The 24,009-nt window shown below is 39.2% G+C and overlaps 2 protein-coding genes across 9 annotated transcripts in view; one reads left to right on the top strand and one right to left on the bottom strand.

Moving 5' to 3' along the window:
• CSNK1G3 (casein kinase 1, gamma 3) overlaps positions 1-18,835 on the bottom strand; it is a 116,227-nt gene extending 97,392 nt beyond the window's left edge. For 3 of the 8 annotated variants that reach the window (XM_010846300.1, XM_010846304.1, XM_010846307.1), the window contains exon 1: positions 18,388-18,835. The gene's annotated coding sequence lies outside the window, so the exon portion shown is untranslated. Of the gene's footprint in view, positions 1-12,473; positions 13,468-18,387 lie in introns of those variants that run through there. The other 5 variants (XM_010846302.1, XM_010846299.1, XM_010846303.1 and 2 more) reach the window with 5 other exon arrangements.
• On the top strand, positions 17,922-18,689 carry LOC104993198 (atherin-like). The gene has a single exon (XM_010846345.1). It carries the CDS (start codon positions 17,922-17,924, stop codon positions 18,687-18,689), a length of 768 nt encoding a protein of 255 aa, XP_010844647.1.
• Positions 18,836-24,009: the final 5,174 nt, after the last annotated feature.

Here is a 24,009-nt window from a genome sequence, read left to right as displayed (position 1 = left end):
GCTAAAGCTGAAACTCCAGTACTTTGGCCACCTCATGCAAAGAGTTGACTCACTGGAAAAGACTGATGCTGGGAGGGATTGGGGGCAAGAGGAGAAGGGGATGACAGAGGATGAGATGGCTGGATGACATCACTGACTCGATGGACGTGAGTCTGAGTGAACTCCAGGAGTTGGTGATGGACAGGGAGGCTTGGCGTGCTGCGATTCATGGGGTCGCGAAGAGTCGAACACGACTGAGCGACTGATCTGATCTGATCTCTGATGATTCTATCATAATTCTCAGCATACTAACTTATTTAAATATCTATATTAAAAAGACAGAATTTATCTAAGGGATATATTTTCAAATTATCCTTGAGAACAGATTAATAATCAATTGCTTTTCTTTCATAAACAATTATAATTTTCATGGAGTATCATTCACTAATAAAGATAAAAAATGAGCTGCTAAATACAGAAAACATTAGATATAATCTGATTATATGAGTGAAAATGTAGGTCACAGGCATACTTCTAATTTGATGATCACTGATGAATCTTCAAAACAGAAAACAGAAAATCAGATTCTCTAACCTGCATGGCCCAATAATTTAGGACATTACAGAGCCAACTGACCTCCTTTAAGTTGCAAATAGATAAATCAAAGTAATCTGAGAACATATTAGTATAGTATGTTCTACCTCATAAAAAGCCATACAGCTAGCTAAAGCTTTCCAGTAAACATTAATGATCAGTTCTAAATTGTTTAAAATAATTATTAGTACTCAACCTATCTTCCCTTGGACTGCAAGGAGATCCAACCAGTCCATCCTAAAGAAGATCAGTCCTGGGTGTTCACTGAAGAACTGATGCTGAAGCTGAGACTCCAAAACTTTGGCCACCTGACTCGAAGAACTGACTTATGTGAAAAGACCCTGATGCTGGGAAAGATCGAGGGTAGGAGGAGAAGGGGACGACAGAGGATGCGATGGTTGGATAGAATCACCAACTCAATGGACATGAGTTTGGGTGAACTCCAGGAGTTGGTGATGGACAGGGGGGCCTGATGTGCTGCAGTTCATGGGGTTGCAAAGCGTCAGACATGACTGAGCGAATGAACTGAAACTATCTTCCAAAATAGGTTGTAATCAATATAGAATTTTCATGTACCTATAATTTTAAATATTAAAAGTATCTATAGGTATCTTTTCACATGCTGTTATTCAATATTCTTTGCAAATAAAAAAACCACATGCAATAGAAATTTTTAATTAATTTTTTCACAAGTTAGTTGTCATAGCATTGATTTCTCACTGCTTTATCTTAAATTTTAAAATCCATACATAAAATGAGCCATTCAGTGTTTTAAATGCCCAATGCAGTCTCTATAAAAAATGACACTACTACAAGTCTCCAAGCTTCTCCAAAATCTAAATGAGTAAGGATATTCGTGATGTGATGGCTAGCCGTTACATCACATGCTTCTGTTAGCAGCAAGTGTCCCAGTTACTGGTTTCTGGCATGAGCTCAACTGTGGTTGTCTAAGAAAAGACTAAACACTTATTTTTGAAAGCTAAATCATTAACTGTAATGACAAAAATGGAAATCAATTCTCTAATTACATACCACAGAAACTTATTTTATCTCAGAAATGTTTAGTAACTATCATCTACAACACTTTAGATTTTCAAAACCTGATTTCAGCGATGTCCCTTGTATATTTCTGTTAAGACCCAGAAAATTCTAGCCTTTAAAATTTATCATCAGTTTTATTAGACAACAGTGTTCCCCAAACTGTGGATAATGACCCATTACTGGGTGTTTAAACAAATGGGTCTTAAGCAACAGTTTTTTAAATAAAATAGTATCAAAGAAAGAAAGAAAATAGAGTGCTCAAATGTAGTAAGAATAGTTTTGTTTAATGAGATTTTGTTTTGGCTCCTTATATGAATATATACATATCACTAGGATACAATGCAAAATATATTTCTCTAAGTTGTGGTAAATATTTTTCTATGCGCTGTAGTCAAAAATATTTCTAAATTTGAAAGCTACTGCATAATACATAATAGCAAAGGAGTAGCAAAACATACTATATTCAGTTATAACTAAGTCAATTTTATGGGAAATTGTATTAAAATCTCAACTTTCATAAAATATGTAAGTATTACTGAAAGTCTAATTAAGTAAATTTTCTAATTATCCACATCTAATTGTTCTCTAGGTAACTAGGATATGACCATTCCATAGGCCCTCAAAATGTCTTCTGAGGACATGTGCCTCCTCTTGAATTTCACAGTTGAACTTATACTCCCGTTGGTAACATCCCTTATCACTGCTAGTGAGTCTCCATGTTTGAAAGAGGAGGGAATGTTTAATTTGAAAACTAAACCCCTTAAACCCTCCAGCCCCTTAAGCACTTATAAACACATCCAATCACGCTCATCTCCTGTACGATGGAAATCAAAAATCAAGTAGACATCATATTAAATTTATACTAAGAGCAGGTCATCTCACTATCTCTAAGCATAGACTTGACTACAAATCTCAATCACAGGAATGATGTTAAACTCCAAGCCATCAATGAAAAAATCATGTTCCATTTGGGGGCACTTACTCTCATCCAACAAATACTTGTTGAGTATTTACCCTATTGTTGCTGTTGTTTAGTCACTAAGTTGTGTCCACCTCTTTGAGATCCCATGGACTGCAGCCCACCAGGCTACTCATAATTTATATGATCATCTCTTTTCCAAATAAAGGAAAGAAAAAGGTATCAGAGGACAGGCAGGCCATGTATGGCTCTGAGATACTACAAGCAAGCGGAATAACACCTCACAAGTCAAAGATCATTGATACTCTAATTTCAGCTCTCCAAGACATAGCTATGAGTCAGAAGAAAAAACAAAAAAATTCACCAAAGGAGGTCACAAAATGCATATTCTGTTCACTTAATAAGAGCCCCTGAACTCCATTTTAACATAATTCTAACAAGTTTACACTAGAAATCAAACTGGAAAATTTGAGGTGACTTATAAAAACATGACAGAGAACAGGAAGAAGGCAACCTTATACAACTTCAATAAATTCTGGCATCTACGCATGACAGCACAGTTTGTAATTGATGTTTAGAATGAGAACTGGGCATCAGCAAGATCTGAATATGCTTAGAAAACACTGAGAAAAACAGTACTACTGTGTAAAGTTTACCATTTAAAACAATGTTAATAAAATATTTAACTATAAATACAAACTTCTAATTCATCTAACAGGTTGTTCCCTAATAATACCAGATAAATGAGAAAACACTTCAGGAAAGTCAGCAGCTATTTCATGCATGGTTCCCATAACAAAGTTATATTCTTTCTTAACTACAGTGCTTGTTTCCTAATTTATAAAAATGTTATTAAAAACAACAGTTTAATGTAGGCAAAGGCCTCAGATTTAAAACAGTCATTCAAGGGTATTAGCATTTGAAAATTCCAATTATGAAGTTAATATTGTCAACCCTCATTGCAGAAAGGGCTTATCAGTATAGTTAGTGTCGGCTGCTTACTTGTGTCTGACTGTAGACCGCCAGGCTCCTCTGTCCATGGAATTCTCCAAGGAAGAATACTGAAATGGGTAACCATTTCCTTCTCCAGGGGACGTTCCCAATCCAGTAATCAAACCCAGGTCTCTCCTGCACTGTAGGCAGATTCTTTACTGTCTGAGCTACAAGGGAAGCCCCTAACTAGTATAATCGACAGTAAATCATAAATAAGTTGACTTCTACAAAACTGTGGAATGGAACATGTAACAGGTGACAGAAACTGGCTGAAAGGACAACCACTTCTCCATGAGAAGGATTTTCTTCTGCCTAGTTCAAACCAAAAGAATCCGTCCCCAAAGTAGTGCTATAAACCTGAAGACAGAGACAGAATTGATCCAAAGGCACCTTAATCCCCAATATGAACACCAGGGTTAAGGCCTAGATTTTTGCTTTTTGTTTTGCTTTTTTTTTTTTTTTAACAAAGATCAGGGCTGCATGATCTTAGCAAGAAAAAATAGTTCCAAACCATACGGAAGATTGCATTCACTGAAAAGTGAGACTCCCCAAAATCACTATCTCTAACAGATCTACAACTATAAAAATATCATGTTCAGAATTAAATGTTAATGTCAAGATATTCTGGTATACAATCAAACCAACAAATTACTAGAGTAACTCAATACAGCCAATTTAAATTTTAGGAACTGATTATTAGTGGAACTCTCCTACATTACTGGTGGGAATACAAAATGCTTTAGAAAATAGTTTGACAGCTTGCTATAAAGTTAAACATACACTTGCCATCTGTGTGTGTTAGTTGCTCAGTCGTGTCTGACTCTTTAAGACCCCATGGACTGTAGCTTGCCAGGCTCCTCGGTCCGTGGGATTTTCCAGGCAAGAATATTGGAGTGGATTGCCACTTTCTTCTTCAGGGGGTCTTCCCAACCCGGGGATTGAACCCAGGTCTCCCACATTGCAGCAGACTCTTTACCGTCTGAGCCACCAGGAAAGCCATACTTGCCATATGACCTAACAATTCCCCTAGAAAGCTACCCAAGAGAAATAAAAACTTAGATTCACACACAAAACAAAACCACATACAAAGTTTTGTGGCAGCTGTATCCATGATCACAAAAACTAGAAACAAGTACTTCAACTGGTGAACGGATAAATATGCTCAAGTATATCCATTATGATGGATTATTGCTTAGCAGCAAATAGAAACCACTGATACACACTACAACATGGATGAAACTCAAATGCATTCTGCACTGTGGAAGAGAGATTTAGAAGGCTACACACTACATGATTCCATTTACATGGTATTTGGCAAAAGTATAGAAAGAGAGCAGTGGTTGTTGGGGCTAGAGTGGGAGAAGGGCTTAAGTACAAATGGGCAGCATGAGAGAATACTCTAGGGTGATAAAACTGCTTTCTAATTTGCCTGTGATGGGGAGTGAAGTTTGCTGTGTGAACTTAAAAGAGAGAGAAAAACTTTAATATAAAAAATATCTTAAAATCATAATTAACGAAATGCTCAAAAAAATAGAATATTTCCTTTAAATTGTCCAGCCAGCCCATGAATGCTTTTCATTTCAAAAATCTTTCTATAATGTATCTCTCTACTCTTAAGCCTGAGAAAGTCAGTCAGAGGGTTGGTTTATTACTTTATTTAAACTAGGCCCAATTTACTTGTTTGAAGTTTGTCTTACACAACTGTGATGATGCAAACTAAACTGGTCTGGGATGAGTATGTGCCTCAGGAGGGATTTAATCAATGAAGGTTCTTCCATGTTAAAATTCTCCCTACAAAAAAAAAAAAATTCTCCCTAATAAAAGATGAAATGATTAATCTATTCAACAAAGAAGCAATCATTAGAGGCCTATTACATACCAAACACAGGAAATACAAATGGCAAATAAAACCATCACAATCCCTGACATCACATAGCTTAGACAAACCATACACAAGGTTAAATCTGTCCTCCAGGAGAATCGCAGTGCTTTCAGGGGACACAGCAGGTGCACCATAACTAAGCACGCTGTGTGTGCTTAGCCCCTTGGTCGGGTCGACTCTTTGAAACCCCATGGACTGTAGCCCGCCAGGCTCCTCCGTCCATGGGATGGGATTGCCCAGGCAAGAATACTAGAGTGGGTTGCCATTTCCTTCTCCAGGGGAGCTTCCCAACCCAGGGACTGAAACTGCATCTCCCACACTGCAGGCAGATTCCTTACCAGTGAGCCACCATGGAAGAGGTCTAAATTTCCCATTAAGATTTACACCTTAAGGTGTCTAGTGTCATGGCAAACACAAAAAGACATGGACCACAGTGCTCACCATTACCCTTCAGTATCTAAGGATGGAAAGAAAGCAAAGATTATACACACAGAACACTATCCATGCACAGCAGTGCAATAATCACTCCCCTATAGAAAGGTCCTCGTTAGGGAAAGAGAATGTGCACATTTACTTCTGTCACCTTTTCAGCAAACAAATTTCTGTATTTTTCTGATACAGAATACCGTAAGTATAAACTTCTCTGGCTGAGGAATATTATTTTAAAGGGAAGGGGGCAGGGAAGTAATCAAGAAAAAAAGAAACAGGATGGAGCGGGGGGAGAGAAGCCAGAGTAGGTATGAAGATTTTTGCAGTGAACTCTTAAAAACAAATTAAGGAAGTTTAAGGAAACTAAAACAGAGGCACTGCAACCACACCCCTTCTACTTTCTGTTATGAAAAAGGAAGCCAAGATATAAAAAAAAAAAAAAAGATGGGTGCCTGCAGGTGCTGTGGCATGAAATTACCATGAGTTACAGAGGTAAACTTACATAATGCCAAGGACCAAAGAGAGTGTGATGAATGCTCAGCTATGCTGAAGTTACCCGAAACATTGTCCATCTCAAGCATCCTAATTACACAACGCTTCTGGGACCACAATGGGCCCCACAAGACTCGGTTGTCGAAAAACCAGAAAAGCTTTCAACAACTGCTAAAAAAATAAACCCAGAGTAAAACAAAGCGCCTCTTGGTATCCACATACTTACAACTGTAAAAAGCAAGAGAAGTCTACCAGGATCTTACTCAAACTCCATCTCAGAGGAGTAAGATACTGAGTAGTTCCTATCCTAAACAAATGACAGAAGCAAATCAATGCCGTTTCACAGTTCCTTTTCCAAAGTTCTTGCAGCTAATCATTCTGGAACTCAGAATTTCAGGGCATTTTTGACAGGTGATACAGTGTGTAAACACTATGTACTTTGAAATACCCACAGAGAAAGCAGAATGGCACAGAGAAGTCTGAGACAGCACTGTGACTAAACATTTACTATTTCTGCAGTGAAACCCACAGTCACGTGAAATAAAAGACAGTTAACAAGATTTGGGAATAAAACCAATTTGTGTCATATATACCAAAAAAATTTGTTTTTGTTTTCAGGGCATTTGGGATGTCAAAACTATTGATAAGAAATTGTGGTCCTGTTGAAGAGTACCCATTAATCCATTACTAATTATATGTGCAAGATATAACTGGTAACCTCTTTATCATGGCTTTTACTGTAGTATATTGATGAACTCAAAATAATTCTAAAAGTCTCCCAATGGTTCACACACACTATCTCCTCTACACTCTGCTGTGCTGTGCTTAGACACTCAGTTGTGTTCGACTCTTTGCAACCCCGTGAACCACAGCCCACCAGGCTCTTCTGTCATGGGGACTCTCCAGGCAGAAATACTGGAGTGGGTTGCCATGCTGTCCTCCAGGAGATCTTCCCAACCCAGGGATCCAACTCAGGTCTCCTGCATTACAGGAAGATTCTTTACCAGCTGAGCTCCCAAGGAAGCCCCCTACACTGTACCCACTCTTAAATTTCTCTACCACAAATTCTCCTATCAGGGCAGTTTACAAATATCTAACCATTGACATTGATAGAAAAAAATGCCACATCCAAATTTGCCACTATGAAAAAAATGTTCATTGAATGGAATTTAATGTATTAAACTCACAAAATGGCTTGCTCTCATTCTGTCATAAGAAAAATGCCATAACCAGTAACAGTGTTCCTGACCTAGGGAGGAGCAGTAAATGAGTCACCTTGGAACCTGATTTCCCATAAATGACAAGATACAATAACCATAAAACCCTAGTATCACAGTGTACTTACAAGTATACATTTACTGACTATATCTAATATAAGTAATATACTACATACACAATATAACTGAAGTACTAAACTATCTCCACCAACGGGAAAAACAGAAACAATACCTCATCAATAATGGTAAAAAAGAGTAAAGCAGAAGTACAATTACACTAAAATACCATTAAGGCTCCTTCCATGCTTATGTTCCATGAAAAATACAAATCAACAATATTGCAAATATGATAAATATAACCCAAAACTAATCAAATTTTGATGAGTAACATTCTTACACTAACTTTAAAGACAGGATTGCTTTTATCACTTAGGTTTCTTAAGATTTTGAGAGGAATAAGGACACTACACGTAATGACCAAGGGTTCAATCCAAAAAAGAAGATGTAACAATTATAAATATATACCCAACATAGGCTTCCCACGTGGCTTAGTGAGTAAAGAACCCACCTGCCGGCGCAGAAGACGCAGGAGATTTGGGTTTGATCCCTGGTCAGGAAGATTCCTGGCGGAGGGCATGGGAACTCACTCCAGTATTCTTGCCTGGATAATCCCATGGACAGAGGAGCCTGGCGGGCTACAGTCGACAGGGTAGCAAAGAGCTGGACACGACTGAAGCGACTGAGCATACACGCACACATGCACCCAACAAAGGAGCAGCTCAATATGTGAGGCAAATACTAACAACAATAAAGAGAGAAAGTGATGGTAACAATAACAGTGGGGGACTTTAATACCCACTTTCACCAATGGACAGATCATCCAGCAAAAAATCAGTAAGGAAACACACTTATATGACACTTTAGAAGAGTTGGACTTAATTGATATTTAAAGAGCATTTCATCCAAAAGCAGCAGACTACACATTCTTTCCAAGTACACATGGAACATTCTCCAGGTGCCTTAATTTAATCTGATAAATTTCCTTTAACAAATTTTCCAAATGTCAAAACTCCACTAATTGTGGTGCCATACTATTCAAAAGATGCTAATGAACAAGCAATACAGTAGCCTAAGGATTCTGAGTGTGAAACCCTAAAGAGAACTCACTTCACTAACCTGTTCCTCTTGCATATATTTTCTATGCATTTCTTTCTTATCTTTACACCTCCATCCCTGATTAAAAAGACAATGTGAAAGTAAAAGGAAGTCATTTTTTCAAAAAGAGCTAAGAGATACACATAAAAAATGAAATGAGTCATTTTTAACCCTGAAGTACATTGGAATCACCCGTAGAAATCCTAAAATAGATCAACACCCTGGCCCCATAGCCAGATTCAACAGCATGGGTAGAATCCCAATATCTGTCATTTTTTGAAACTCCACAGAAAATGTTAATGTGAAGTCAGGGCTGAGAACCACTGGAACAAGCTGCCTTCTCTACAACCTCTTTCTCTCATCTACTCATAAGTATTAGCACTCCCAGCCCTATAGCAAGGACTGAAAGCACCATCTTTAAAATTGCCCAATTTTGTTCTCTTCTTTATTCTGTCACAGAAAAAAAAAATTATTAATTTTCAGTTGGGAGATTTTTTAAAAAGTGAATATAGTAAAATTTATTTTAACTTATTTGATGTTCTCATTCCCAGTGCTCAGAACTTTATTGTTCAGTCAGCCTTCAAAAAACAACTTTCATTAGTAGAGTATTTAGATTAACAGAATATAAACACACAACACGTATTTCAATAATCAACTTTCAACAGACTATCAGAAAACACTCAAAAAAATAAGTTTCAAGGGCTGATTACATTGCTATTTTAACTACCCTAATATTTTCAGAATCTTAAATATATTAAGAAATACTATCAATAATATGTCCTGACATTCATATGACAGAAAACAAATTCAGTAAATAGTCTACCATTTTTTAAAAATAAAAACTGACATTACATGATTCCACATCTTTAAGATTTACACTTTGGGAGATGGGAGGGTGGGCGGTGTGGAAATGTTAATATTGTTTTCAGATCCCTGGAACAAAAGAATATAAAATACTGTTTCATAAAAATATACATCTACAAATACCAGTTTCTTTTTCAAATGTCTCACCAACTATTGATACCTACTAGTTTCACCTCCAAAACAATGCTAGGTTATTTTTACATGCCCAACTAGGATTGTATGAAAAGGCTTTATAGTCATATATATATTGAAATATCAGGCATTTTCTCTTCCTGTAACATTACCTACTATATTCGCCTGAAAGTATTCATTGCAATAAGTATTTCACAGAAATAGAAAATAAACATGACACAGACTGGGTGTAAGGGGAAAAATAAATTTTCACTTCCCTTTTTATTAAAGGAAATTCTGACTGTAACTTTGACTCCAATATATCATACTCTGATACCCTGCCAAGTATACCACCTGAAGTCAAAAACTAAACAAGTTTAAAATAGATAACACAATTAATAATTACAAAAATTCAGAAGTCTACTACTTTTATAAAATGTTCTTGTACCATATGGTATCATACAGCTAATTTCAACTTAAAATTTTAAGAAACATAATTTTAACAAGCCCAGTTTTTTAAATAAAGGCTATTACAATGCAACAGTGCATTCAGTGCATACTCTATTCAAGGTAATTTACAATGAAAGTGGACTATGGTAAATTCTAGGTTGGAGAAAACATCCCATCCCCAAATTTTATTTTCTTCCCTCAAATGAAAAACTCAGTATTTTTTTCTGATGGTCAAATAATGCACAATCATAGCTGAAAACCCAAACGATACAGAAAAGTATAAAAAGTGTAAAAATAAAAATCATCCCAAATCTATTTATAAATGTCATTAACATCCTTCCAGGGGATGGATGGATTTACTCTGTATGTTTACAACAACAATGCAGGGATTAGAATGACCATAATTAATGTATACTAATCATGTATTTATACATACATGTATTTCCATATATGTCCCCATAAACACACACACACACACACAATTTCTTTCTTTTACACATACAATAAAGAAATCTTTAAGATAACTTTCTTGAAACTAAAAATACAAGAACTGTTCCAAGCACTCAGTCTGCTTCTGCCTTTCCATTTCAGCAGGCCAGGTTTGAGGTTACTTTGTGTGGGGAGGCGGGGGGGAGGGAGGGGAAATCCAAGTGTGCTGTTTTTGTGGGCTGCTTGAGGGAAGATTAAAAGATTTGTCTGTTTGCTTGTTTTATTTAAACACATATGCACACAAACACACACATACATGTACACTTCAACTCTGGCTAAAATTTTCCAAACCCTGAGAACTTTAAAGGTTCTTGGCTGACTGCTTTATATAACTAGCCCATGGTCCTGAGCAAAATTGCAAAATACACAAATTTTTTCACAGCCTCTCCCCTTTTGGTTAGAAAGAGAATCAACCTATCAACCTATCAATGAGGATAGGAGGGTTCTATTAACCAGGTACGTGACAAGCATTTCAACCTTCCACAATTCAGTTATAAAAGTCTGTGATTCTCCTCTGGCCCTATAATTTTCAGGGGGGCGGCAGAGGGTGGGTGGCTGTAGTCAAGATAATATAACACCCATCTTTCCCTCCTACTTCAAAGAGATTCGTTGACTCAAAATAAACCAACCATTTCTGACTGATAAATTCCCATTTCCTCAAGGCATCTTACTCTCCTCCAGGTGTCACAAAGAAGTCTGATAAAATCAAAGATGTCAGGTAAGTTTTGTCCAGGAAGGAGGGCAACAACATACCAAAAAATATAAATAAGTTTAGAGGTACAAGTTTTTAAAGTCAAAATAGCCCTATGAAAGTTAAAATAGCTTTTTTCCATGAAAAAAGTAATACTCAATTTTACTGACTCGAAAGTCAGTAAGAAACTAGCAGTGTTTTCAGCTCCTAAAATATTCATACCTGAGCATATTTAAGACAGTCACATAGAAACAGCTTTCTAATCTTTGATCTGTTACATTTGCACAACACTTTAAAGTTCAAAGTGCATTTGTATGCATTATTTATTTTCATCCTTTAAACAAGTAGATGTGGTGGTCACTATTGATTGCCTCTATAACATCCATTTCCCCCATATTCTTCCTTCCCACAGTTTTTTAGAACATCCTCCCTCCACCATGTAACTCAGGGAAATGTGACCCCATCCGCAACTGCAGGGACTGTATCCTGAATAGTAGAAACTCACTACAGTAACCTTGTTCCCCGTGTCATAACTGGTTTAGAAGTGTATGTGATCTAATTCCGGTCAATAAAACATGAAGAGGGACTTCCCTGGTGGTATGGTGGATAAGAATCCACCTGCCAACGCAGGGGACACCGGTTCTATCCACAGTCCAGGAACATCCCACATCCCGCGGAGCAGCTAAGACGGCCGCTGCGCCACAACTACTGAGCCTGCGCTCTAGAGCCCGAGAGCTGCAACTACCGAAGCCCACGCACTTAGACCCGGTGCTCAGCCACAAGAGAAGCCAGAGCAATGAGAAGCCCACGCACCGCAACGAAGAGTAGCCCCTGCTCACCTCAACTAGAGAAAGCCCATGCGAGCAACAAAGACCCAACACAGCCAAAAGAAACAAAAACTTAAGGGGAAAAAAAAAAAACAGGAAGGCAAAAGTATGCAGGTAGGCTTGTGCAAAAGATGTCCTGGCCAACGCACCAGGATCCTGCTACCAGTAGCAGGAAGAACCCCATACACAGGGGAAAGCAGAGGCAAGTCAATTACACAGGAGCTAGCCAACACTCTGAAAAACTAGCCCTGCCTTCATACTTCAGTGTTCCATTTCAGAAGCCACTGCATTTCTGGTGTTGTCATGTGTGACACCAAGATAAATAGTATACCCCATCTACCTTTCCTTCTCCAGCTTGGACCTTCTTCTCCTACACCTGCGTGCCTTCCTCTCCACTTGGGCTGAGCTAGACAGGAAAGGCGAGTAGTTACCATAAGCTGTTCAACCAGCACGCTTTGCACCAAGCTCAACAGCTCCTGGTATACATCAAGGGGATGGCATTTCCTCTTCCAAAGGACAATTTCCTCTACCAACTCACTCCTGCAGTCCCCACTCAGGTTGAGGAGATGGTGGGATTACAAATGGCTCTATCCATCCCTGACACTGTGTAACAGCTGAAAGAGAACACAGAAAATCAGATGAGGGACTGTATCAGGAAACAAGTGGATATCATGTGACTGGATAATTGAACAATTCATCCTAAAATATGAATGGCTGTATGCTCAGGAAGACCAGTATTTCTTTTTTAAAAGAGGATGCTGTTAAGTAAATCTCTGTGAGTATAAAAGAGGTGTTATTTCAGAAGTAGATACCTCTTTAATATATTATTGTTAACATACAGTTCATAAGTGAATTTTAAAAGGGAATCACAAAAAATCTACATACTTTAAACAGTTTAATGCCACCAACACTAAAACAATCACAAAACAGTCTTTAAATGCAGGTTGCCAAGGCCTTTCCTTCAAGCATAAGTCTACAGATTGTAGTCCTACTTTATTTTTCTTGCAAAAACCACACCCATAGTACATCACCTGTGATTTCCAGCTTCTGTCTCTTAAACATGGAAAGACATCTCACAACACTGAAAAGCAATTTTGCTGAAGAATCTTACTGTGAAATCTAAGATCTTTAGGGTTTTTTCCCCTAATCATTTAAGTTATTTCACCTAAAACTATTTTAACTATAATTGACTTCAACCACTCAATTACTCAACTGCTTTTCAAAGCAGCCACTGGGTCTCAAGATAAACACCTTTTTGCCTTCACAGTTCACTGAATAATGTTTCATTAAACTATGTAATTACAACAAGACGTACAACTGCAATTAACTTGTATTCCCATCAGTTGCTGTATACCTTGTATACCTACCAAGAATCATTTGTCTTTGTAACAATTTGTTGGGTACAAAGATAAATGATTCTTGGTAGGTATACAAGGTATACAGCAACTGATGGGAATAAAAGTTCAAGAAACTAGAGGGTAGTCTACTGCCTTTTAATGTAGCATGGACATCAAACAGTAAATGAATGGAGAATACAACAATCTTCTGAGTGGGTTAGAGAGGCGAGTTCAGAGATTCTCCTGTAACAGGCTATCCCTAATAGTCTTTGCTGATTCTACACACCAATCAACCCTCTGACAACTCATATACATCAGCAACTTCTACATTTATGAGAAGACTTTCACAGTGCCTACTGTGTGCCAGGCATCACATCCTGGCACTTCATACGAGTTTTCTCAATCCTGATGAAAAATATAATGGCAGAGAAACTATCCGCACTCTTTTCAGCTAACGAAAGCAGTTCAGCACCTAATCAGCTAAATATATGTAATAAATTTGAATACAGTTAAAAGTCTGACAACTCACTGAAGAAAAAAAACGTTAGAAACTTGTGTTTAAGAAAGAGGGCATCTATCATGAGATTTTTACCTAATTACAGTAAAAGCTGTAAAAAAAAAAAGTGGATATGGTATAGTCATTGGATATAACAGTTATAGATTTTCATCAAATTAAATTATAACTATGTGATATGTCATTAGTAAAGAAAATGATCAAAATGTGTCTTATCTACCAAATACACAAATACTTCACGTTCAGAACTAAGATGATAAGGGATAAGAAGGAGAGACTATAACCAGTCACTGAATATGGTTAAAGAACAAATCACTATGCATCTTTCTTACATCCCATAATAGAAAGGAACCCAAACATTCACAGTTCCTAAATCTCAACTTTGAGAAGGGAGCTGGAAAGACCATGGCTAACAGCAGTCTCCACTGTCTCTAAAACTTACCCATCTCCACGTTTCTGTCTCATTCCATGTTTCCTGACTAGTTCAGAGGCTCTCCAAAGTCACTTTACATTAATAGATAATACACACTTGATCTCTACATATTAATAATCCCATGTATGGTTCTTTACTATAGATTATCACAAAAACGATACTCTGCAGTAGCTTAAGTTACTAGAACCATATCTTCTGCTCCTAGAGACTCTACGATTAGAAAACTACAGATATCCCCAAACCACCATTTCCAAAGAAATTACATCTTAGAAAAACAACACCCAAACACATATTAAAAACATTACTCAGTACCGCTAAATGCCAACTGCATAAGAGAAGACAAAAAGGAAGATGATAGAAGATTAGGGAAGATATCACTGGTCTAACACTGCAAAGTCAGAAAAAAAAATGATTTAAATATGCCCTCTGCTACTCCCAAGATACACCTTAAACAGGATGCTTAAATTCTAGAAGACCGTTTCCTACTGTCGAAAGCAAGCGGTATACCACCTAACTCATAGAGCTGTCTTATAACAGTATCATTTAAGGTCCACAGACAAAGTGAGCATTTAATAAAGTGTAACAGGTACTGCTATTATTGGGAGATTTGAGATACAAATTCAGTTATAAAGTTAAGTCCTTGTTGAACACTAAGAAGGGAACAGTTAGTAAGAACTATCAATCTCCCCTGCAACATGACTAGATGATTAAACACTGGTGTCGTAAGGGTGATATTTTTTAAGTACCCCTTTGATAATGATTAAATTGGGGGTTAAATTTTTTTAGAGTTGTTGATACTTAAGATGACTAAAAACCTTGTACATATTGATCCAGAACTGTGGAATTTTCTCATGTTGTCATCTTACTATTACAGCCAATTCTCGTCCTATATAGATTCCTCACATTTCACTTCATCCATAGCAAATCTCACCTTAAAATGTATTAACAATAATATAACTATCCAAAGACCTGTATTTTGTTGGTTATTATTTTCAAATTCCCTCTATTTAGTCTGTTATATTCTTTTAGCAAGCTCTTGGAAACTAAACCACTTGTTCCATTCTGAAAAAATATGAACCAAAAACCCATGCCAGAATGACGGTCTATTATCAGCATGAAGGGGATACAGAGGAGACCCAGAGAAGAAATGCAAAGATTCCCATTTCTTTCCAAGTCACATGTTTAAAAATCTAGCTTTATTTCATATAACCAACTGCCAGATTACCACACACTCATATCCAAAAGCAAGTAAAGAAATATGACAAAGCCATGTATAAACTGTTTCATATACTCTTCTGGCTCTCCTCTATTAGCATGAAGGATAACAAATTGACTATTCTGTTATACTTTGTTTCCTTTAAACTTACTAGCCTTATTTTTGGAGAAGGCAATGGCACCCCACTCCAGTACTGTTGCCTGGAAAATCCCATGGATGGAGGAGCCTGGTAGGCTGCAGTCCATGGGGTCGCACAGAGTCGGATACGACTGAAGCGACTTAGCAGCAGCAGCAGCCTTATTTTCATAGGTATTCCCTATCACCTTAGAATCTATACACTAGGATCTTCATATGGTGAACTGACTCATTTTTAAATACAAGGCATTCTAGATGTCCATGGACTGATCACCACCTAACTTTATAGCTTCATTTCCCATAAAGACTTCCTGGCACAGAGCCTTGCCTCCAGTTCAACAGGCCCCACCATACCAAACCAACATGTCCGTGCTCAACTGCTCCCTTCACCTACAAAAATACCACTGCTACACACACTGAACCATTTTGACAATTAAAATATTTTAAGGCCTAAATGGAGTATTACCAGCTTTAAACTCATTTGTAATTCCCAGTCAAAAATTAGTCTCTCTGTCTCTCACACACACACACCATCACCACCACCCCCACATTTCCGTACATCTCTAATAAGCCCCACAGGAGTCCTGTGTTGCAATTATTTCTGTGCATGTCTGCTTCTCCCTTAAAGGTAACTAACTGGATCTAATTCCTCTTCATGTGTCAACCCACTCTTTCATCCTCAACACACAGTAAAAGTCCCTTGCACAAAGTAAAGTTTCAGTCTGAACTAAACTATTCCTTTGTTTGAATCCTAGTTCTTTTATTTGAAGGAATAAATGCATTTCATGTGCTGAAGATTTTGTTAATAGTTAATGCTTGCAAATCTAACAATGAAAATGTCAATAATTATATAATTCATTAATTTTTAGGTTAACGACCTCTTGGTCAATGAGCACACTAAATCATAGTTAAAAAAAAAAAATCATTTTCCAAGATTCCCCCAAAAGTCTCATACACATCAACATTAAAGTTAAACTTTCTGTTCCCCATTCTAAGAAGAACTACTTATACCTGAGGCATATCCAGAAAAGGAAGCTCCCTGAATACCAAAGTGTCTATACACTCTGCTCTGAATCTATACAAAAGCTACGCAATTTATTTTATTACATCTTTCTTCCAATTCCCATAAATATGATTTTCATGTTTTGTACAAAATATATGGTTAATGTATATAAAATATGAATATAATCTTAGCTCAGAATATAGTTAGACCAAAAGTTTGAAGTTTGGGAATAATTATAAAATACACTAAGTACATCTCTCCACTTCCCTCCCCCCCCAAAAGTTACTAAGAATGTCACAAACCAGATTTGATTTTTGGTGGGAAATGTTTTCTTAAACTGGCCTCACATCTTGCAACTTTTATGATACTTTTCTTTCACAATTTGCTTATTTATAGGGAAAGCAAATATTCTTCAAAAACATACACATGCCTTTACTAGATATTTTTAATTTTAAAAAGTATTCTAAGTCAGATATAGCTTAACCTCTTTTACTATCTGTGTGGGCCAATGTCAATTCCTATCACAAGAAGTAACTGCAAACGTAAAAGAAATTAAGTACTGACTTTTTCTTAACTTACTAAAAATCAGTAGGTTTTTAACTGTCCAATTAAAGTCGATGTTCTAAAACCAAAGGTTAAAAAAGGGTCACTTGCTGACCAGCCTAGGTACTCATTACAACAGAGTTAAAACTAATTCGCACAATGGCAGCAACAGTAGCCATCTCCCACACACACTCTCTCCCACCCATTAACTTTTCCTCCTTCCCTGGGAGAACTGGAACCATCCTAACACAGGCCTAACTACCCCCACCCCAGAAGCAAACACACATCTCCATCACCACCCCGCAGAAAAGAAACGTGGGGGCTGTGGACCAAGAGAGCCGACGCTTCTGTGTGTCACTTCCCCTAGCAAGTGGGATAAACAAACAAACCAGCACCCTAACAGTAACCATCAGAGTAATTTTGTTCCCCCGACTAATGCCTTGGGTAAGTTTTGAGCAAAGTCAAAAGGTCCAACAAATAGGTAAATCCCTGCCCCCCACCCCAAACCTGGAAACAAATACCCTATCGGGAAGTTTCTCCCCGAAATGAATGCTAGCCCCTGATCCCTCCCTCCAGCCTACCGATAGCTCCCACCCTCTTGCCTAAAATGCCTACTCCAAAGAGAATTGTCTGGACAAAATCGAGGAGCGCTGGGGGGCTGCACTCCCGACCTCTCAACCCTCCTCGCAAAAGCCCCTGCCTTTTCCCACCTCGCCCACATCCCCGCGGTCCCCACTCGCGCCGCACCACTCGGGCAACTTCTGCGGCCCGCCCGGCCCGCCGCCCGCGGCCCCTCCCTGCCCACGCCGAGTCCCGCCGGCGCCCTGCCCCCCGGCCGCGGCCCCCTCCGGTCCCCGCGCCCTCCGCGCCCCCAGCCCGGGGTCCTCCTTCGCCCACCCCTTCCCCGAGGCCCCCGCTCGGCGGCGCCGCCCCCGCCGCACCCTACCCCACCCCACTCAGCCCCGGACCCCAGCCCGCCCAGCCGCACCCGGGCAGGAGGGCGCCGCGGCCGCGCCGAAGCTGCCGGCGGGCCGGGGCCGCCCAGCCAGGCGCCAACGCACAGGGGGCTTTACCTCAGAGGCGCGGCCGCCAGCGGCGGGTCGGTCCCGGGCGCGGGCGGCGCCCCCCGGTCCGTCAGTCAGTGGCGGCGGGGGCAGCGGCGGCGGCACATTGCACCCGCCGGCGGCCGGAGGAGGAAAGCGAGCCACGCAGGGAGGGAGCGAGCGAGGTAGAGGGGGAAGGAACGAGCGAGGGAGGTAACGCAGCTCGGCTCGGACTCGGTCCCCTCACTACTGCCGGTGCGTCCTACCGCCGCCTGTGGCCGGAGAGTCGCCGCCCGGGCCGCTGCTGTCGCCACCGATGCAGCCGGCAATGAATGCACAGCGGCGCCTCCTCGCTTATCCGGAGGTCAAACATCCTTCTGCCTCGGGCATCCGGATCGGCGCCGGACCCGGAAGTGAACGCTTGGGGAAAAAAAAAATAAAAAAGGGAAGCGTCTCTCCAGCGGCGGCCGCCCCTTGAGCTGCCCGCATCAGCGAAAAGAGCCGAGTACAGCCGAAGGTTACACCGACTTGCTCAGATTGGTCGGCTTGCCGACCGGAAGAAAAGCAGATTGTTCATTGGCTGGAAAGGCCTATAAAAGTCAAGCCACGCCCCCTCCCTACCTCCGCACCCGTGGTGCGTGTAGAGATCGTGGAGTAATTGTGGTTACGCGCCTGTTTCCCTGGGTGAGGCCTTGGGAGAAGAGGCTTGGGTAGGTCTGTGGCGAGAACTGGGAGAAAATCGCTCATGGTTTAGAGGAGGAATGAAAAGTCCCCCTCTGCATGAATGAGCAGAGAGCCTAAGGACGCCATTGTGCCAAGTCAGGTTGCCGAGGCTTTGCTGGGTGTGAGGAGCACACCCCTCCAGGTGCCAAAGAATTTGAAAGCCTGGGCTCAGGGAATGACATCACTGGATTGACGTTTTCCCCCACTTTTTTGTAACTCCAGTGCTATATCAAGGATTCAGACGCTTAGAAATATAAATTGTGGCTCACGTTTGCATTCCATTTGCTGTCTATAGAGAAGTAATTTGTGAGCTCAAGTAATCCTCTCAACTATATAGTGTGGTAACTATTATACTTACTGGTATCTATGTATCTATCTATCTAACCAATCTCCTGAAATTCCTAGAAACCAAACATCACTCAACTCATCAAATTGAAACCGATTCTAAATCTGTTCTCCATCCAGTCCACTCTGCCCAAACAGGGAAGGCAGATTACATTCTTTTTCTTACGGTTGGTTATCTGGGATGAAAATACTTTATTATAGGAGACCTCTGTGGAAATCAATCCACCATGAAGGCATTGTAGAGGATTCTGATTTCTTGGAAACTGTCTAAAGTCCTTTCAAAAGTCAGACATAAAGGTGTGCATGAAGAAAAGTCAAACTTATTTTTATATTTTCAGTGTACTTGCTGCATCAAGGAAGCCTTGAGTCAGTTTCTGTCTCACACACACACACCACACAAAATACTTGAAAGGCTTCAATGAAACAAATGCACTTTAAAATGATTGAGAATTTATCTCATTTCCCTTTCTGCTTTAGCAGACTGCTGATAGAGTCGATGTGTAACGTTCAGAGGGGTAGTTAGTATGGAAAGAGGCCATTTTTGTTTTTGTAGTACAACAGTACCTCTTTTTCACCTCTTTACTTTCATGCTTTCCCAGACTGGAGGCTATGAAGTGACTGGTATCACCTGTCATAGAGGAACAGTGGTAGTAAGGACTGCTTCTGTGTTTACCACACTACCATCATTCTTTTAGAGGCTCAAAAGCAACTACAGTTTGTGCATGCTTGGGCTTGGGAATAATATGCCTAAAATAACACATCTCCACAGTTCTGATATATTCCAGGACCAGATACTGGACAAAAAACAGAATTAAGCATATCTCACTAAATGGAGAAGAAATGTCTGCATTTCGGGAACTGTAAATATTGTCATCAGCGATCAACAAACCATTTTATACTCTGCACCTCAAAAACCTCAGTTTAGATCAAGAACACCTCTACATCAAAGTCTGATAAATGTTTAAGAAATACAAGTATTTAATTAGATCAAAATGTTTATGTTTTTAAACACTTCAGTAAAGACTGTTTTTGTTAAAATTTGACCTAGAAGCTCCTATAGATTAAAATTGGCTGGTAAGTAAGAAGTCAATAATGTTTTCTTACAGTTCTATTAACTTCTAAGAAAAAATTGGCAATACAAAAATATGTTAAAGAGAGAATAATCAAATTACAGGCATCTTAACCAAAACTCTTTGTTCTGTAGTATGATGTCTCAGCATACGCAGACAGATCAACATTTTTATCTGCTACGTTATCTATAGTTAATTTCACCACGTTTCCTAGCATTTGCTACTCATTAGGTGTTTATATTATTATTAATATTTTTCATGTTTCCCAAAGCAGTGTCACATTTTTATCACCCAGAACTTTATTTTGTTGAATTTATATCTCTGTGGTGGTGATGATCCAACTCTTGTGACCACATGGAATGTCGCCTGCCAGGCTCTTCTGTCCGTGGGATTGCCCAGGCAAGAATAGTGGAGTGGGTTGCCATTTTCTTTTCCAGGGGATCTTCCTGACCCAGGGTTCGAACCTACATCTCCTGCATTGTAGGCAGTCTCTTGCATTGTAAGTAGACTCTACTGCTGAGCCCTTATGTCTCTATAGATATAAGCAAATGTTCATCCCATCATTTGGTCATTATTATGAAAAACAGGATAAAAGCAGATTTATCCACACATTTTAGAACAAGGCCGGAGGTTACTTCACAATGACTTCGGTCTAAGACTATCATGAATTCCTCAGGAAAAAAAAATTTATCAAGTGGGAATTTGGGAAGGAACGAGAAAGCAAAATTTCTGGGTGCCTTTAATAGTATAAATATTCCAATATCTCCTTTACATCTTTTGAGTCTTTATTTCTGTTACTGTATCTCTTCTCACCTCTTTTCACACTCAGTGTGTTACCTAACCATGCCAGTTTACACACACAGACACACACATACAACCAGAATGGAGAGAGTTTAGGAATAAGGCCTTCAATCAGGGTCTTAAAAGCCGGAAAGCTGTTCCATTTCATTTTTTGTCTCAGTTAAAATCTCAGAAAAAAATGGCCAGCTTTACTTTCCACAAAATTACCTACTTTTCTTTCTCTCAAGCAAAAAACTTGTAGGACATGATAAAAAAAGCATTTGTCAAAAGATAAATTTAATAAATACAAGTTTCCAGGATATCATTAAAGATTATAAGCACTAACATACAGATCTGTGTTATAATCATTTTCTCCTCTGCCCCTCATACATACTATTAAAATATTCTCCAAAGCCAAACTTGTTTTGCACATATTGGTCAAGAAATACCCTAAAAATATAAATAAGCACCAAAGACTAATTAATCTACACTCTACTTTGGTGTAGTGTATCAACTGTGTAAGGCTTCCCTGGTAGCTCAGCTGGTAAAGAATCCACCTGCAATGCAGGAGACCTGGGTTCAATCCTTGGGTTGGGAAGATCCCCTGGAGAAGGGAAAGGCTACCTACTCCAGTATTCTGGCCTGGAGAATATCATGGACTGTATATCCTTGAGGTTGTAAAGAGTCGGACACAACTGAGCGACTTTGACTCACTCACTCACTCATCAACTATGTGGCCAACCTGGCTGAGTTAAATACAGACAGCTATTTTCCAACTAACAATGTAACAAGCAACGTTTGCACAAACTCTGATGTATATGATTCTTTCTGTTGATTCTGACAACAGCTTATGAAGTAGTATAGCAGATATTATTTTTTTCCCTCTTGGGAAAGAAGAAGGATGGTCTCAAAAGATAAATTGATTTGCCCAAGATGTACAAGTGATAAACTGTTAAATATAAACTACAAAATGAGATTAAAATCTTTACCAGAACTTTTCAAAATAAAAATAGAGGAAACATTCATTTATGTGGAGGACAGATGTAATTAAGAAAAAATAAATGGAACTTCCCTGGTGGTCCAGTGGTTAAGAATCCACCTGCCAATGAAGGGACAGGGGTTTGATCCCTGGCTAAGTTCCATGCCATGGGACAGCTAAGCCCATGTAACACAACTGCTGAAACTCACAAACTGCAACTACTATAACAGGTGTGCCCTAGAGTCTATTCTCTGCAATAGAAGCCACTACAATGAGAAGCCCTAGCGTAACAAGAGAATAGCCCCTGCTCGTCACAGCTAGAGAAAGCCTGCACATGGCAACGCAGACCCAGCACAGCCATTGATAAATAAATATAATTTTAAAACATGAAAAAGTAAATAGTCTTATTACTGGAAGTTATGTGATAAATAACTGCCAAATGTACAGCATAATTAATACAAGTAATACTTCTGCATGTTGTATATGAAAGTTGTAAAGAGAGTAAATCCTAAGAGTTCTCATCTAAAGGGAAAAATTTTTTTCTTTTATTTTGTGTCTATATGAGATGATGTGTATTCACTAAACTTAGTGTGGTAATTATTTCCTGATGTATATATGAGCCGAATTATTGTGTTGTACTCCTTAATCTTATGCTCTACATCAATTACATATCAATAAAACTAGAAGGAGAAAAAAATTTAAGGTATGTGGCCTCAAAAAACATTTATTTTCTTAAAAATTAAAAGAGGAAAAGAAACATTAAAATATGATCAAGTAGAAGCAGGAAGAACGCAAAATGAGACACTAGCAATAGCCAGAGCCTGGGAGCAAAGATGCATGTTCTACTCAGAATAGAAAAATAACCTCTTCCCCAGTCAAGCCTGCAGTAGGGGGAGCAAGGGAAGGATTCTGGGAGAAAACCAGTCACAGACAGCAGCTAGGTCAGGTTTGGGGAAAGCTGTCACTTAGCAACCTTTCGTTTAGATTGTTACATGAGTAAAGTCAGAAAGGGTCAAGGCACCGGTTTACACAGCCCAAGAAAATTATTTTAAGTATTCTGTAGTTGGCAAAAATGAAAATATAAGAATCAACTTTTCTGAGAGGTTTTATTGTATTTTATAGTCATAATCTTCAGCATTGTATTTTATAATCACATCTTTCAGATTCCTTGTCTTAGCTCAGGCTGACGTAGAGTGGCTTAAACAACAGAAATTTTTCTCACAGTTCTGAAAGCTAGAAGTCTAGCCACCAGGGTGCTAGTATGGTTGATTTGTGGGCTTTCTTCCTGGCTTTCTGATGGCTAGCTGCCATCTGATGTACATGATGATGTCATCATGTATGCATATGACCTTTTCTCGATGCATGCAATCTGTCATCATGTACGCATCATGTACGCATATGTACATCATGTACTCAGGTACATGTACATCATCATGTACGCATATGACGTTTTCTCGATGCATGCAATCTGTCACTCTTCCTCTTTTTAAAGGGGCACCAATCCCATCATGAGAGACCCACCCTCATGACCTCATATAAACCTAATAACATACAAAAGGTCTCATCTAGAAATGCTACCACATTAGGGGTTAGGGTGTCAACATTCCCTTCTCCAGGGGATCTTCCTGACACAGGGATCGAATCCAGGCCTCTTGCATTGCAGGCAGATGCTTTACTGTTTGAGCCACCAGGGAAGCCCAAGTGTGCTTGCCTAGAAAATCCTATGGACAGAGGAGCCTGGTGGGCTAAGTCATG

This window comes from Bison bison, unplaced genomic scaffold (genome assembly GCF_000754665.1).
Source record: "Bison bison bison isolate TAMUID 2011002044 unplaced genomic scaffold, Bison_UMD1.0 scf7180017864235, whole genome shotgun sequence".
Lineage (NCBI taxonomy): Eukaryota > Metazoa > Chordata > Mammalia > Artiodactyla > Bovidae > Bison > Bison bison.
The sequence above is the reverse complement of the archived record's forward strand: the minus strand, read 5'-3'. Positions and strand labels throughout refer to the sequence as shown.